Source organism: Canis lupus, chromosome 26 (assembly GCF_003254725.2).
Source record: "Canis lupus dingo isolate Sandy chromosome 26, ASM325472v2, whole genome shotgun sequence".
NCBI classification, from domain to species: domain Eukaryota; kingdom Metazoa; phylum Chordata; class Mammalia; order Carnivora; family Canidae; genus Canis; species Canis lupus.
This window is the reverse complement of record NC_064268.1, coordinates 5,195,902-5,212,857: the sequence shown is the minus strand read 5'-3', so window position 1 is coordinate 5,212,857 and position 16,956 is coordinate 5,195,902. Positions and strand designations below refer to the sequence as shown.

Genomic DNA, 16,956 nt, shown 5'->3' with positions numbered 1-16,956 from the left:
CCCTGCCCTCGTGGACACTCCTGACTCAGCAGGGAGATACGGCCAACCTGAAGGAATGGAAGTCCTGAGCGCTGTGGTCAAGAGGCACCTGAGAGCAGCAGGGAGGGAAGCAAGGGTGAGAGCTGCGCTCAGGGCCCTGGGGCTGTGGAGCTTCTGTGGCCACTGGGGAGCTAGGTGGGGGAGCACTGGGCCATGGCCCCCTGTGCCCCGATGCCTCGTGCCTGCTCCTTTCCTCTGAAACATTTAGGATGATCTATGTAATTGACCGCAGTCTCTCTGGCCACAAAGACTCCCTGCGTCTCTTGTCAGAAAAGCCCAGCCTCTTGCCAGATGGAGGGTCTGTGGTGCTTCTCTGCCCCTTACAGGCTTTTTTAGGTCTTGTGACTGATTGCCCTGCTCATAGTCTTCATTCCCCTACTGCCTCTCCTTTGCGCCTGCATCTGTCCACCTCTTTCCATCTGTCCACCTGTCTTTCCATCCATCCATCCATCCATCTTCCAGCCAGCCAGCTCACCAACATCTCAGGGCCTTGATATGCAGGGCATAGTAAAAGGCATTTGGTAAACAAATAACAAAACAGGCAAAGGCCCTGCCCTCACGTGAGAACCAGATATGAAATTGCCAATTATGATTAGTAGATGTAGGTGATTATTAAGGTTAATTTGGTCAGGAGAAATAGAGTATGCTTTGTGGGGACTGGCCAGCGAACCTGAGTTTATCAGGTGGCCTTGGAGAAGGTGTCTCTGGGAAAGTTTCATTTGTATTGAGAGTTGAATGATGAGTTTGCAGTCAGGTAGGCAAGTGTGTGGAAGCATGTTCAGGCACAGTAGACAGCCTGTGCAAAGGCCCTGGGGCAGGGGATGCTTAGAACAACTGGAGAACTGGAAGAAGGCTGTTGTTACGGAGCTCAGAGTGGGAGGTGGAACAGAGAGAGAGAGGAGGCTGGGGCCGGATCCTATAAGGGCTGCAGGGATCACTCTGGTTGGAGTGGGTCAGAGGGGGTGACAGTAGGACGTGGATAGGCTGGCAGTAAGTGGAGGGACCTTCTGAGTGGGAGATGTCAAGGCATCGGGGTGAGGTGGGGCTGGTCATGCTCCTTGGACCGGCCAGAGCCAGCCCCTCTCCCCACTCCTGCCCTGGCTGTCAGTAGAACCTTTTAGAAGTCCATCGCATCCAACATACCCCAAATCCAAGCCTTTCTCCCTGGACTGATTACAGGTTATTTACCCAACGGTGTGCATGCCGTGGAGGCCATGCTGGCTGCGGCGAGCATCGGTGCCGTCTGGAGTTCCACATCCCCAGACTTTGGTGTAAACGTAAGTAGGGGTCCCCACTGAGGGGCCAACGTGGGTGGGTGGCCACTGCAGTGGAAACATTCCCGTGTGATTTGCGCCAGGGCAGGCTCTGCCACCTGACGTCTTGGGTAGGGGTGTGGACAGCTGTGGTGCAGGATTGGCAGGGCTGGAGGGAGACATTGTCATGATGGCCTCCCACCTCACCAGCCAGTGACATGAGAATGATGGGAGAGAAGGAGCCAGAGGAGCTGAGTCTTGTTTTTATTTTTTTTTATTTTATTTTTATTTTTATTTTTATTTTTTTTTTAATTTTTATTTATTTATGATAGTCACACAGAGAGAGAGAGAGAGGCAGAGACATAGGCAGAGGGAAAAGCAGGCTCCATGCACAGGGAGCCCGATGTGGGATTCGATCCCGGGTCTCCAGGATCGCGCCCTGGGCCAAAGGCAGGCGCTAAACCGCTGCGCCACCCAGGGATCCCTGCGTCTTGTTTTTAAATCTAAAGACAAATGAATCCTTTTTCTTTCTACTGTTACTAATGTTTTGTCCATGTGTAGGGACTGCGTGAGCATGTGTTCAAGTGACAGATGGCACGTGGAGATCTAGCTGGAGGTGCTTGGTCATCTCTCCTTGGATCTGTGACCACAGGAGATTTTCTCATGTTTGTATTCTTTAGATGGTCATCTGGCCTTGTTCACAGAAGTTCCCCTGAGGCCTCTGTGTACTTGAGTCCATTTCTGATCTCTTACTTTGGATCTGTGCTGTGTGTGGGAGGAGGGCAGGTCCAAGGGGACCTAGGACCTGGGGTGCAGCCAGCTGCTGAGTGACCCAGGTGGGGGCAGGAAGCATGTGCTCAACCCCAGTGTGCAGGACAAAGAAGCAGCCAAACAGGAGTTCCCTGGGGCCAGGGACCTTTCATGATTGCGGAGCCTTGGGGAGGCAGGGCCCTTGGGAGCCTCAAGGACAGATCCCTTAAAGGGTACAGTGGGCGTCCATGACCCTGTCCACTCTTCCTGGCACGGCCCCTGCTCCGGGCACTGGACAGCGCAGCCCAGCGGCTGAAGGTTGGCCAGGCCTTGCTGATGGTGCACCCCTGGGTGAACTGTTTCTCTTCACGTATGAAACAGGGGCCATGGGAAGAGAGAGGGCCATGAGATGAGCATGGGAGGCTCAGGCCTGTGGTTGGCACCCCTCGGCTGCAGGCTCGGCCACTAGCGATGTTGGGGCTCAGTGGTTTGTGGTTAGTGTGTGTCTCGGCTGCAGGGTAGGTTTCTGTGTATGAGCTTGAAGCTCACATTTACCTTGAGGCTTTCTGTTCTGGTGAAGGTGGTCTAGGTATGTCTCATTTCCCCCACACCATGCAAAGGAGGGACAGACATGCTTCTCTGGCACAGGGGCCTGGAGAAGTGATGTGATTGGCTGAGTCTAGGGTGAGGGCTCTGCTAAGTTCAGGGAGGAGTGGCTGCCCTAGACCTCACTGCTTGGCCATGGTTTTTCTCCTGGGGCTTTCCCCTGGCTATGCCTGGTTGTCCCATTGAGGACCTCTCTGGATCAGCAAGGACTGCTCCGAGGTGGGAACTCTCCATGTGGCCTGCCCAGTACCCCAGGCTCTCAGCAAGGCCGGGTGAGCTGTTGGGGCCAGCGGCATCCTCACAGGAGGGTCCCAGGAGGCTGGGGCTGGGATCCTGGGCACTGTTAACCTCAGATCCTCATCAGCCTTTTGGCTGTGTTGCTCAGAAGCAGGGCTGGGAGCACAGTGTGGTGTGGTGGTTCCTGCCTGGGTTCAGGTCTGGCTTTATTGCTTCCTGGCTGTGTCCTCAATACATGCTATGGGGAGCCAGTAAGGACCACAGGATTAATGCTTGTGTTCAGTTGGTGGCAGCACTGGACACACCCATCAAGGTCAGTATGTGTTAGCCTGTTATCAAAGAGGTGGGTGCTGGGGCGCCTTAGTTGGTTAAGCATCTGCCTTCGGCTCAGGTCATGATCCCTGGGTCCTGGGATGGAGCCCCATATTGGGTTCCCTGCTCAGCGGGGGGTCTACTTCTACCTCTGCCTACCACTCCCCCTGCCTGTGTGTGTGTGTGCACTCTCTCTCTCTGGCAAATAAATAAATAAAATGTTTACTAAAAAAGCCCAAGGGGCACCTGGGTGGCTCAGTGGTTGAGCATCTGCCTTGGGCTCAGGTCATGATCCTGGGGTCCTGGGATCGAGTTCCACATGGGGCTCCCCACAGGGAGCCTGCTTCTCCCTCTGCCTGTGTCTCTGCCTCTCTCTGTGTTTCTCATGAATAAATAAATAAGTCTTAAAAAAAAAAAAACAACAACCCAATACCCCAAAGAGGGAGTGTTTTTGAGTGACATCAGAGCTTTAGAGCTAGTCACAAAGATGTTGGGAGAGCTATATGTGGACCAGGGGGTGGTCATAACCTTCTAGGGCTGGAATGTGGGCTCTTCACAGAGAACAGAGCTCCTGATTGCCCTGATGATGTGTTGTGTCTCTGGGTACGGGGTGGAAAGGGGTATGATGAAGGCAGGTGTCCAGCCACCTCCCACTTGGCTGCTGTCGTGGGTCATTGCCCCGTGCAGAGTGTCACCACCAGATGCCTCTCCAGGCTGCTCTGCAGATGCTGGTGTGCACTAGATGGCAGCGTGGCTCCACTCTCTCCACAGCCTTAAGAATGCTGGGTCCTGGGGAATCCTTCTTGCCTGATGGCCTGAGCCTCAGGAGAGCGCTTCTCGTGGTCAGGAAATGACAGGGCCAGACACCTTTCCACTAAGATGCTTCACTCTGGGAAACTTCTTTGTTTACCTTTGAGTTGGTAGCTTTTTCAAAAACATTCAGGGAGTCCAGCCTCTGACATTCACACATCTGAGAGCTGCGCCTGCACACTCAGAACGTTTTCAGATCGTGGTATGCATGCACATAAATAGAGCAGCTGTCCCTGCCCTGGCTGGCTGTCCACATGAGTCTACACAGGCTGCTGGTGTCAACGCCCGATCGGTGGCCCAGCACTCTATTCAGGTCAGATGTACCATCACAGGTGTGCCTGTCTCACTGCAGCGTGAAGGCGGCGGTGGCCGAGCGGCTCTCCTGGACTGGCCAACAGCTGGTTTTAGATGCTCAGAGATCTTTTTTTTTTTTTAAAAGATTTATTTATTTATTCATTCAGAGAGAGCGAAGAGAGAGGCAGAGACACAGGCAGAGGGAGAAGCAGGCTCCATGCAGGAAGCCCGATGTGGGACTCGATCCTGGGTCTCCAGGATCATACCCCGGGCTGCAGGTGGTGCCAAACCGCTGCGCCACCGGGGCTGCCCTAGATGCTCAGAGATCTTGACTTGTGCTTCATCAGCCAGGACAGCCTCCACCTGGGGCCTCTGAGTTTGTGCGTGGCCAGAGCCCAGACCTCTGGTTCTGAAGCACTGTGGTATTTGCTGTGGGTTGGCTGTCACCATGGCTGAGAGCTCTGTGATATCTGAGTCCCAGCCCCTGGTGGGCTGTGTCCTTTCATCCTGGGTTTGTTGTCACCTTGCATAGGGGAGAGCAGGACAGGTGCTAGATGTTTTGTAGATGTTTCTGCTGCCTTCCAGGCTCTCCCAGTCCAGCTCTGGGCAACCCCTCCCAATCCAGGGCTGTCCTGTTGGCCTTTCCCTTCCCTGAGCATTGCCAGTGGTGCCCTCTGCCTGGGAACAGCCTCTCCCCTCCCGCCCAGCGCTGCCCAGGAGAGGTGCCCCCCTGGCGCTCTCTGGGTCGCTCTGGCTGGTGCTTCCCTCTTCCTCCTGCTGCTTTGGTCAGCAGAGGATCCAGCCCTGTTTTCTTCTGCCCTCTGGTTTCCTGTCCCGTGGGCTGGTCTTCCCAAGTGGTCACAGCACCACCAGTTAAGTGTACCAGCCTGTAGCCCCAGCTCCACCCCTGGCTGCTTGTGGATGCTGGGCATGTTACTCACCCTGGCAGTACTGCCTCGAGCATGTGGAGTATATATTACTGCCCTGCCCCAGGGGTTGTGCAGGCCAAATGTGGGGAGGCCTATAGCAAGCCTGAGTGGGGCCTAGCACACAGCACTCAGTACCTGTTCCGGGATTTTTATTGGCAAAAATTTCTTTCCCAGATAAACCAGGAGCTCTCAGCCCATCTTGGAATCCTGAGCTTTAAGAGTACAATTTATTTTGCTGTATTGAGTTTGTACATCACCGCTGTGACTTTTTTCAGCCTCATGGTTGTCCTGGTGATTCTCACGAATCTTCAGTGTAGCTCTTCCCATCACATGCATGGACGAGCTGCCCAGTCTTTATGCCTCTCCCTTTTGCTTCCCACCTCCCTGTGGTGTCGAAGACTGGGATTTTCTTAGGAAATCGTGGCTTCACAGCTTGTGTTCTTAGAGTAATCTGAGTGTTGATTATAAACCGCTGGCCTTGGACCGATGTACAAGGGAATGGAAGGGCCATTCTGGGTGGTGCCTTCTCAGGTGTTGTGTTTGCTTTTTAAAAGATTTTTTTTATTTATTTGAGAGAGAGAGTGAGAGATCATAATAAGCCAGGTGGTGGGAAGCAGAGGGAGAGGAAGAAGCAGATGACTCCCTGCCGAGCAGGGAGCCAGATGTGGGCTGGATCCCAGGACCCTGAGATCATGACCTGAGCCCAAGGCAGATGCTTAACTGGCTGAGGCCCCCAGGTATCCCCAGGTGCCATGTTTGTGGATGAAGAGGGCTCCACCCAGGTCTGAACTTCAGGGAGACCTGACTGGGAGTGCTTTTACCTGTCACCCCTGGGAGAACACTCAGGTTGTATTGAGCATGTCAGTGGGAGGCTACACCTGTCAGTTCGCATCAGTTCATGTCAGTTCCAGAAGCAAACTGTTACCTGCATGGGAGGCATGGCTTCTTTCAGAGAGAGAGGTGTGCTTGGCAGGATGGCAAATTCCACGTGTGGTATAAACAGACAGTGTGGTGAGCCTGCCTTTTATTTTTATTTATTTTTTAAAAGATTTATTTATTTGAGAGACAGCGTGTGAGCATTCACGTGTGTGCATGGGAGGAGAAGCAGAGAGAGAAGGAGAGAGGAAATCTCAAGCAGACTCCCGGCTGAACATAGAGCCTGACATGACCCATAAGATCACAACCTGAGCTGAAATCATGAGTCGGATGCTTAACTGCCTGAGCCTCCCCAGGCGCCCTGAGCCTGCCTTTTAAGTGGAGGCTGTTTACTAGCATACATGTTTATAGGGCTGTGCGTTTCATTGGGAAAAAGTACCATTTGGAGGATTCACGTACCTCTTTAATTGAGGATTAGAAGAGAACCAAAATATGGAAGTGTTTTTGCGGTGCTGTATAGTATTGTGAGTGGTTTATTTTGGAATAGGAATTAAGTGGGTGATGGTTTGGTCAGAGTTTAATTTGTCCCCAGGTTCTTTTTTTTTTAATTTTTAAAAAATTTTTATTTATTTATGATAGAGAGAGAGAGAGAGAGAGGCAGAGACATAGGCAGAGGGAGAAGCAGGCTCCATGCACCGGGAGCCCTGACGTGGCATTCGATCCCGGGTCTCCAGGATCGCGCCCTGGGCCAAAGGCAGGCGCTAAACCGCTGCGCCACCCAGGGTTCCCTGTCCCCAGGTTCTTGGAGTTAGACCCCTCTCCTTCTTTTTGAAAGGCAAGTCTTTTATCTCATGTGCTAGAGAGATATGTTCAGGGCTCTTTCTACAGAGTGGGGGTTCTTTCTGGTAGTGTCAAGACTCACTTCACAATTTCCCCATCTTACTAACTTGCACTTTGCTATTTCAGTGTCTGTTTGTAAGTCCTTTGGTATTTCCTTATGTTGATGTTTTCCTTGAAGTGATGTTTACTTCTCAGGTGCAAGTCATGGTTTGCTTGGCTTTCTTTAGTGGCCGCAGGTGACAGGGACACAGGAATGAAGCTAGTGTGTCGGTAATGAGTCTCCTTTCCCTCGAAGCAGACCCTTTGGCTGCTGCGGGGTTTTGCCTCTTGCATGACTGATGCGACAACCCTTTCCTTCCACTCACAGGGTGTTCTGGACCGCTTCTCTCAGATTCAGCCTAAGCTCATCTTTTCCGTGGAGGCCGTCGTGTACAACAGCAAAGAGTACAGCCACATGGATAAGCTGCAACAGGTGGTGAAAGGTGTGTGACTCTCCTGGGTCTGAGCTGGTACAGCAGGGGGCAGGATGTTTGGGTGAGGGGTGCCCAGGAGCCCCAGGGTCACAAGGGCCCCTGAACCGCAAGCAACAGAGCCCTGTAAAGCCCCTCCTTCGGTTGTGTTAGATTTGTAAAAAATACAACCACTAAGTATGTTGTGTCCTATAAGCCTGTGTTCCTCCTCCCCTCTCTTCAGGACTTCCTGACTTGAAAAAAGTGGTGCTGATTCCTTACATTTCCTCGAAAGAGAAGATAGACATTTCCAAAATTCCGAATAGGTAAGCCAGCCACATGCTGACTGTTGGTTCCATGCAGAACCCACCAGAAGTCCCGCTTGGTAGTTGATTCTGAGAATCCTTTCACTGGAGCTGTAGTGTTTTAGAGGCGTAGGAGGTTTTGGTTAAAAACCACACTTTGTAATTGGCCATCTGAGGCCCCAGAGGGAATCCTCCGAGGCCACTCAGAGACTTAGTGGGCAGAACAGAGAGAGTGCCCCAGGAATACTCTGTCAGTCTCTCTGCTGTCCCTTTCAAGTGTCAGGTCAAGCCTAGCTCCCTGATGGAATAGAATTAACATTTGCTGCTGTGTGTGCATGCATGTGTGGTGCATGTATATGCATGTTTATGTGTATGCATGAATATGCACATGTAAATACGCTCACATGTGTATATGTATTTCTCTCTTAGGACTTTTTTTTTTGTCCTCACTGCTAATAGTAGCTTTCTCTGTTTTTCTGACATTTGTAAGTTGGTACATCACATGCCTTAAGTACCAAAGAGAATTATGAATGATTTATTTTGGAATAGGAATCAAGGATGTGTGGGTTATGGTTTGGTCAAAGCTGAATCTGTCCCCAAATTCTTGGAGTTATACCTCTCTCTTTTTTCTTGAAACAGTCATTGAAGGAGAGTTCTTTTTTTTTTTTTTTTTAATTTTTTTCTTTTTAAATTTATTTATTCATGATAGTCACACGGAGAAAGAGAGAGAGGCAGAGACACAGGCAGAGGGAGAAGCAGGCTCCAAGCACCGGGAGCCTGATGTGGGATTCGATCCCGGGTCTCCAGGATCGTGCCCTGGGCCAAAGGCAGGCGCCAAACCGCTGCGCCACCCAGGGATCCCTGAAGGAGAGTTCTGAGGTCAGTTGTGTTTACCTGTGAGGGTTGTCCGTTAGACCGTGGGAACCCTGCCAACCTTGATAAATTACAGCCAGATGACAAGCCCTGGTCCCAGTTCACACCATGAACATGGCTCCCCTGCTTTTCTGTTGGGGGCCATAGCACACACAGGCCAGGGGCCCCACAGTGGCCCAGCTTTCATCCTTCTGAATGTGTTCATTAGCAATTGATGTGAAATTAGAGCATCCTATAGAATCATGTTAGCCACTTCATTTAGCTTGATACAATGCAAAAATCTCCCTCTAGCCCGCTCTAGGAATTAGGCCTCCACTGCTCTTCGTCCTATGATTACTGGATGCTATGGATAAACTATGGCTTGGAGACCTGGGGTGGGCATGGGGCTGCCCTTTGGGATTTTCATTTTTAGAAGAGCAACAAGAGTAATTGCTATTTACTGTGATTTATAGGCCGTTTGGAAGAAAAGGTTTTTCTCTGTGTGAAGCATCCGATTAGATTGGGCACTTTGTGTAAATGAGATTCGAATGGGAGATGGAGGTGGAACAGGGCTTTTGTTTGCGAGAAGGTTCCACAGGGAATAATTTTCCTGACACTCTGGAGCAGAAGGCTTTGTTTGTTTACTTCTTGGAGTCAGATTATTCTGGACGCTCTTTATAAACCTCTGTGCCTCCTTCACAGGACCTCTTATCCTTAAGAGGCCTTCCCACACACAACAGCACAGTTTTTCCCTTTTGTACGTGTGCGTGTGTTCCAGAGTAATTATCCTCAGCAGATTGATGCAGAGTTTAACTCATTCTTCCCCTTCCACAGAAGAAAGTTCCATTTGTCAAAACATCAGGTTATTACCCCCCACCCCCCCTTTTAAGCCAGTGGAGAGAGAGGGCCAGGATCCAGGTTCCTGCTCATCTCTACATAGGAAAAGAACCTCCCCCAGGATGGTTTGTGGCTTCAGCTGCCCTGTTTGTGCTCAGAAAACAAATGTGTTCTTCATTGGCTGGTTTTGGCCACATGGATTCGTGCTTTATGTCCGGTTTGGGGGCAGATTTCTTAGGTAGTAGTCAGCAGCCAGGCTTGGGGATCCCTGGGTGGCTCAGCAGTTTAGCACCTGCCTTCGGCCCAGGGCGTGATCCTGGAGTGCCAGGATCGAGTTCCACATCGGGCTCCCTGCATGGAGCCTGCTTCTCCCTCTGCCTGTGTCTCTGCCTCTCTCTCTGTGTGTCTTTCATGAATAAATAAATAAAATCTTAAAAAACAAACAAACAAAAACCCCCAGCCAGGCTTAATTTTGTGTCTGGACAGAGATTTGTACCTGGCTGTTGTCCTCAGGAGTAGTATTCAATGACACGTGATGCATACATTTGCCTGGAAGCATCTCTGTTGTAGAAGCTGCAGTCTTTGGATCTTGGCCCCACCTACTTGTTCCGACCTTCAGTGGTTCAGAAGCTCAGGATTCTGGTCCCTCCCTTCCCTCCCTGCTCCTCACTGAGGCAGCACAGATGTGTGTTAGATTCACAACCTCCTTAACCCAAGTTTGCGTACAAACTGGGGATGTGTTAATTCTAAGTGATCCTTCTGCACAGTGCTTGTGAAAGCACTCGAAAGATTCTCAGAAGAGACAGTCCTTGGCCCTGCCGGCATGCTAATAAAGCAACTCGATATTTTCACTCATTCAGTTAGTTTCCCTTCAGCATGAATTTGAATTTGTAAGATTTGACTTCTCTCCTTCCTCCTGGAAAGTTTCCAAACCAGGTTTGTTTCCCCTTGAAATCCTACAAGGTAGCCTTAGAGGGCAGTGAGCGGCCACATCTAGCCTGGGAAGACTCAGCAGATGCACCTGAGCATTCTGTTACATTCACTGTTTGTTTCTGTATGTTTTGCCCCCAGTGTGTTTCTGGATGATTTCCTTGCAACCAGGAAAGGCGAGCAGGCCCCACAGCTGGAGTTCGAGCAGCTGCCCTTCAGCCACCCACTCTTCATCATGTTTTCGTCGGGCACCACCGGAGCGCCTAAGTGCATGGTGCATTCCGCTGGGGTACGTTCCTCCACCGTTTGCTCCCCTGGGGTCTCCGAGCTGCTGGAAGTAGCCACCGAGTCTGCACCCCAGACCACCATCCCAGCCAGACTGCACCCCCTCCCCCAGAGACTCTATCTCGAAGCTCCTCTTCAGGTGGGGGTAGTGTGGGGATGTGAGTCTGAGCCCAGGTCCTGGGAGCTGCTGTGGGTGTCTGTTGCTGCTGTGACGGGTACAGAGGCTGCGTGGTGCCTCCAAGGCGGGGTGTGCATTGGGTAAGCCCGTGACTTTCACACTGTGGCTGTGACGCCCTAGGTGCTTGTAAATGTGGTGGGTGGGCCCTGCCAGCACCTGTGAGCACATCGAGGGTTATGAGAGGTGCTGGTGGTGGTGCATGAGGCTGTCGTGTTAGCAGCATGTGTGTGGATGTGTGTGTGTGCTCCATGGCATGGTCAGACAGAGCTGCCTGTGGACTGTGGTCAGATGCTGTGACAGCTGCTGGGTCATGTTGGAAAATGCAGGTAGCTGAGAGAAGCTCACCATGCCGCAGTATTCGGCTGGGCCGTCGTCACCGAGCACCATGGGCTGGCAGCTTCAGCAAGAGAGATGTGCCTCTTATGGGGCCGGGGGTGGAAGTCTGAGACCAGGGGGTCCAGGGTTGGGTGCTTCTGAAGCCTCTCTCCCAGGCCTGTAGACGGCTGCCTTCTCCCTGTGCCCTCACTTGATCTTCCCTCTGTGTACATTCCTGGGGGCTCGCATTTTGCCCCAATTTCCTCTTGTAAGCTCATCAGTCAGATTGCATTAGGACCCGCCCTTGTGGTCTCTCTGACTTTATCACCTCTTTAAATGGAGTCACATTCTATGGTCCTGGGCTTCAGGGCTTCAGCATATGAGTTCGGGGACCCCCAGTTTGGCCCACGACATGTACTCATTTTCCTGTGAATTTCATTAGAAGTCCAGCTTTATTGAAACACCTGAAATGAAGCATGAGATTTTATCTGTACCAATTAGTGACTTTAACCTTTTATTCTTGGAACAATCGCAAACCTTTAGGAAAGCTGCAGGAGCAGCATGATGGGCTCCACAGGCAGGCACATCAGCTAGACTCTGCCACCCTTAACATTATCAGCATCCCTTCCTAACATTTTCTGCAAAGACTCTTCTGCTTGGCTTCTGTCTCCGTGTGGTACACATGTTGTTCTGCTTTTCGCTGAAAACCCCTTAAGAGTGAGTTGAGAGTCGGCCCTTCACCCTGGATACTTCAGCACATGTCTCCTGGGAACGAGAATGCTCCCCCATACGCCCTTCGTGTGGTTGTCATGTTCAGGAAGGTCAGCATTGATGTGATACTGTTACCTGATGTGTGGCCCCGTTCATACGCTTCTACCTTCCCCACAATACCCCACACAGCAGCCTGCTTCCACGCCTCCCTGTGTCCTCACTCTGGAGCTGCTCCTCACTCCCCCTTCGCCTTTTGCGACGTTGGCATCTTGGGAGTTCAGTTGCTAGTCTTGCAGAATGGCTCTCTGGATTCGTTGGGTGCTTCCTCCTGGTTAGATCTGGGTGACACCGTCTGGAAGTGATGCAAAAACATTTCTCAGCACATCACATCAGGAGGCACCTGATACCCATTTATTTTATACTTGTCATCTAAGCATGTCGCTTCTCAGAGATACAGTTCCTAGGGCATTTGGTGCTTTTCTCGGACCACAGTCCCTCCTGGCCTCATGCCATCCTATCCTGCTCCTGGCTTTGATGGGAAAGCTTCCTTCTGACTCCGGTGCAATGTCCTGGGCAGGTTTCGGAGCCAGCATCCTCCTGCTGGTCTGTGCCCATGGTGCTCCTTCCAGATGCCCTGCCCAGGCTCTGCCACTCTCTATACCCGCTTTCCAGCTTTCTCTCTCACTTGGCTGAGCCTGGAGGGAGGAGAAGAACCCCGTAGTCTCGGGGTCAGACGTTGTCATAGCCTTCTCTTCTCCCCTGGCTCTGAAGAAGGGGGATTATCCCAGAGGAGAAAGCTCCTGTTCACAAACCGCTTTCTAGCTATCGCTTGATGGGATGGCGGCATTTGAAAATCAAATATAGAATTTCTCTTATTCTAGTTCATTTAGCTTTTACAGATGTTCCCTATGCCTGGAAGCACTCTGAATCCCTTCCACAAAAGGGGGACATTTCCATTTGAATCATTTTAGAGCCTTATAGAGCTTTCACAGAGTGTTTCCATCTGAATGGGGAAAGGAGCTAGCTAGCGAGGCTCCATTATTACCTGGATTTGGATTCACTGAAGGCCTGATCTCAGATGGTGACACGGAGCTGCCAGATACACCAGGAACCTGTGGGTGACTTCTCAGGGCCAGGTGGAAGGGAGGGGGACTTCAGGGTGCCTATAAGTAACACTGGCCAAACCCAGTTGAGTTGCCTTTTTTGTAGGAGTGAGTTGACCTTGTTCAAACCATCCTGTTTTATTAAATCAAGTCGGGTGTGTTCAGAGTCTAAGATGTCATTTACTGTGGTTACTGGAATAACATTCTCCTTGGAGAGGGGAGCTCTGGTCTGCTTGGTCGCAGGCCTGTTATCGAGCTCAAGAGAGGAGCATTTTTAGAAACCTTGTAGACAAGGGTGGGGTATGTGTGGCAAAACAACAGACATTTTAGGAAAAACTGAAATGTCTAACTGCACTTTTATTTTTAGTGCTTTTTGCATAGTGAATGTCACTTTTAGGAGAGGAGCATAAAAATGTATTAGATATAATGTGGCTTGCTCATAAAATCATCATGCCTTGGTATATTTAGAGTATGGAAAAGTCAGGAAAAATCAGACTTATTCTGTCTTCACTAGGCTCTTGCATCTCCAGAGAAGTGACTAAGCATCTTGCCTGTTTTCAAGAGTTACCTCAACAGGAAGCTTAGAGACAGTGGGAAGGGGGAGGCGCGCACAGTCAGGGGACACTGGCTGTCCCCCTGCTTTGCTGTTGGTGGTGTTCCTGGTTTGCGGGCTTGTGTTTTCTGAGTCAACATTAGGTCTCAGAAAGCAGCTTGCCTCTTCTTTCTATGAAATTAAGTTCCTCTTCTTGCTTGAGATGTATGATGTCATGTTGCTCAGACTTCCTTCCTCAGACTCAGCCATAAATACTTAAAAATTAAGGGCAAAACTACTGCTGTGAATTAAGGTTCATTCAGAGAGATTCTTGAGAGAGAAGCAAAGCTTGGCTTGTTTTGTGCCGCCTCAGAGGAGGAGGATGAGGCACAGGAGAACAGATGTAGGGTTATAAATAGGCCAGGCTCGAAGCAGACCTCATTGATGAAGATACAGATCTAAACTAAATACCGGATTTTAAGTTTAAAAAAAAAAAAAAAAAGGGAGGGGAATTTGCTGCAGGCTCTTGGCGTCAGGGAGCCCCCAGCCCTTTCAGTGGATTTGGTGTGTGAATGTTTCACTTACTGGAAGAGTTCAAGTGATTGTTATCTCCAAGCCAGTGCCCACCTGCTCCAAGGGAGAGCGCTGTGGTGTGCAACTCTGCATGAAAGCTGGTGACCCCCAGGTTGGTGGCTGTCTCTTACCCCCATGATGTCCATTTCATAAAGCCACCAGCAACCGGCTCCTGGAGACTGCAGGTGGCCTCGGGGATCCTTAGAAAGGTCCTGGTCCCCCCAGAAGCCTTTGTGCTGTGGTCTGCCTTGCCCTTGAGTGGCTGTGATCACTGATGCACATTGCAGGCCTGGCGATGGCCTTGGTTCTGGATGGCCTCTGGAATAGGAGCTCTGGCTCTTGAGTTGGAGAATTTGTTGGGCACAGTTCTTTCCATTGAGCTTTGAAAAGGATCCTCTCCCCCTGCTGGGTTGTTTTTATTTCTCTTGGGTATGAAGAGAAGAGGATGGGTCATAAAGGCTGCTTGTGATACATGGGTCCTTGCTTTAGCCCTGACCATCCCTAACAACGGGGGTCCGTTGCCAACAGCCAGGTGCTCCCATCTGTGGAACAGACTGAAGGATGGTGGCTGGTGCCCTTCAGGGACCTCTGAGGGACAACACCCTGTGGCCTTAGGATCGCATATGAGCTCCAGCTAGAGATGGGACGAGAGGCATGTAGTGGCTCATTCAGGGCCCCTTGCTCTGCCTTCCCTGTGGTGCTTGGAGGTGGGTTGCTCCCTCTCATCCCCATAAGCTGCAGACAGGACAAGTTTGGCACAAGGGGCGTAGGTGCTGGAGTATTACAGCTGAAAGTAAAACCCCAGGAAGCTCTCCGTGCGCTGATACAGAGCTCCAAGGTATGTTACTTGGGAAAAGCAGAGTGCAGTGCAGTGTGTCCAGTAAGAAAAGCCAGCATAAACGAATGGATGCTGCTGGGCCAGGAGGATACCTGGAAATAGACCTGGGAATAGATATGCAGGGCTGCAGGAGAACCGGGGGCAGGGGAGGGGCCAGCACAGTGTAGGCTGCGGAGCACCGGGCTGGGCATGTGCACCTCCTGTGAAATGTTGAAATAGAGAAATAGTGGACCGTGTGAGGGGGCTGGGGGTCTGACTTGGCGTGTGGGCTGAAGGCAGGGTCTTGTGCTCTGTGGCCGGAGGCTGGCAGGGCCCCTCCGCCAGTGCTGCCCTGCCATCCGCCTTCCAGGTCCCCGCGCTGGAGGCACACAGTGTCATGCGCACTCCTGTCCTTTTGCCCCTGGCTTTGACTTTGCCTCTCCAGCCTTCTGGGCCTGGGGTCGGGTCCCGTGGTGCTCCTGAGCTCGCAGGCTGGCTGGAGCTGGTCAGATGCTGCTTCCCCCGTCCCTGACTGTCAGGTCACTTCATGGGACTACTGCTCCTCTGAGGAGTGTGCTTGCAATTCTGCTGCCCCAAGAAGGCAAAGGGAGGTTGGCTTCTCCTCTCCCCAGGCTCTGTGTCTGTGCCATGTGCGCTCACACCGCGTCTCTGCCTCTCCCCAGGGCACCCTCATCCAGCACCTGAAGGAGCACATTCTTCACGGCAACATGAGCAGCAGTGACATCATCCTGTATTACACCACGGTGAGCAGGCTCCTGAGGGCGTTGGGGGGGGTTCCTCCTGTCCTCTGTGTCCCGCCCATCATTTGCTTTGGTTCCTTTGGGGCCAGTGTGATTGGGTCAAGAGTTTTGTGACAGGGAAATTCTCTTGCATTTAGCCAGGTGGGTCCAGCGGGAGCACACAGGTCCTGGTAAGAGGGGAGCAGGAGGGTCGGCATCAGAGGGAGATGGGCAGAGGGAAGCAGAGGTCAGAGTCACACAGGGTCACGAGCCAAGGGATGTGAGTGGCTTTTTGAAGCTGGGAAGGTCAAGGAAAGAGATTGGTCCTAGAGCTTCCAGAAGGAGTGTGGTCCTGCCAACGACACCTTGATTTTAGACTTTGGACCTCCAGAACTCTCACATAGTGAATTTGTGGTGTTTTAGGTCGCTAAGTTTGTGGCAGTTCATTGGAATGGTAACGGGAAACGTATCCAGGTGGCTCTTCCAATTACTGTGACAGCTGGGAGTCCAGGTGTGGAGGCCAGATTGGGCTGGAGAGAGTCTGTCCTGGACCAGAGCTGCTCGCTACAGTAGGATCAGGCTAGAGAAACCCTGTCCCTGTCCTGGGCATGGGTGTGTGTGCTGGGCTGGTGCTGCCCTCGCAGGAAGAGTTCTCTTTTTTTTTTTTTTTTTTTTTTTAAGACTTATTTTATTTTAGAGAGAGAGATCTCACAAGAGTGTGCAAACAGGGGGAAGGGCAGAAGGAGAGGGACAAGCAGACTCCCCACTAAGCACAGAGCCCCATGCAGAACTCAATCCCACAATCCTGAGATCACAGCCTGAGCAACAAGAGTCAGTCAAGTCACTGAATCACCCAGTCACAAAAGGAGTTCTTTTCTGCCCCAAATCCTTGATGGTGTACCTTGAACTGAGCCTGGCCACCTCACTTCTCAGTGAGGTGTTTGTACTAGAATCCTGGAGAGGCTCTGGCATTCCCAGACCAAGGAAGGGGGCCCAGGTGCCCAGGGAAAGCAAACAGAGCATAACAGAAGCCAGCGTCCTCTGGGTCAGATGTCACTGGGACATGGGATGAATGGGGTCCTGCCTCCAGCACATTCCCGTGGTTTTGTGTGGGATGTGCATCATTAAATCAAAGGTTGGATTTGAGCAGTTGGAGATATTCCTGTGCTCGTTGAACTCTGTAAGATGAGCACTTAGGATGAGTTAAAAGAAGGGAAGAAAACTCAAAGTTGGCTTTTTCCAACTGCAACTATTAAGAGGTTTCGGAGTGATTTAGCTCTGTTTCCTGGATGACAATTCTGTGCTGGGTTTTTAAGGAAACAGAATATTGGAGGTGTGTTCCTAGCCTGTGAGGTTAATGGCCAGGGACCTAGCTGTGCCCTA

General features: G+C 51.3%; 1 protein-coding gene across 1 annotated transcript in view; it reads left to right on the top strand.

Moving 5' to 3' along the window:
• The window catches only part of AACS (acetoacetyl-CoA synthetase), a 58,090-nt gene that overhangs the window by 18,708 nt on the left and 22,426 nt on the right, over positions 1-16,956 (top strand). The window contains exons 5-9 of the mRNA XM_025473599.3: positions 1,219-1,316; positions 7,314-7,428; positions 7,640-7,721; positions 10,461-10,608; positions 15,517-15,597. Coding sequence (XP_025329384.1) covers positions 1,219-1,316; positions 7,314-7,428; positions 7,640-7,721; positions 10,461-10,608; positions 15,517-15,597 — 524 coding nt within the window. The remainder of the gene's footprint in view (positions 1-1,218; positions 1,317-7,313; positions 7,429-7,639; positions 7,722-10,460; positions 10,609-15,516; positions 15,598-16,956) is intronic.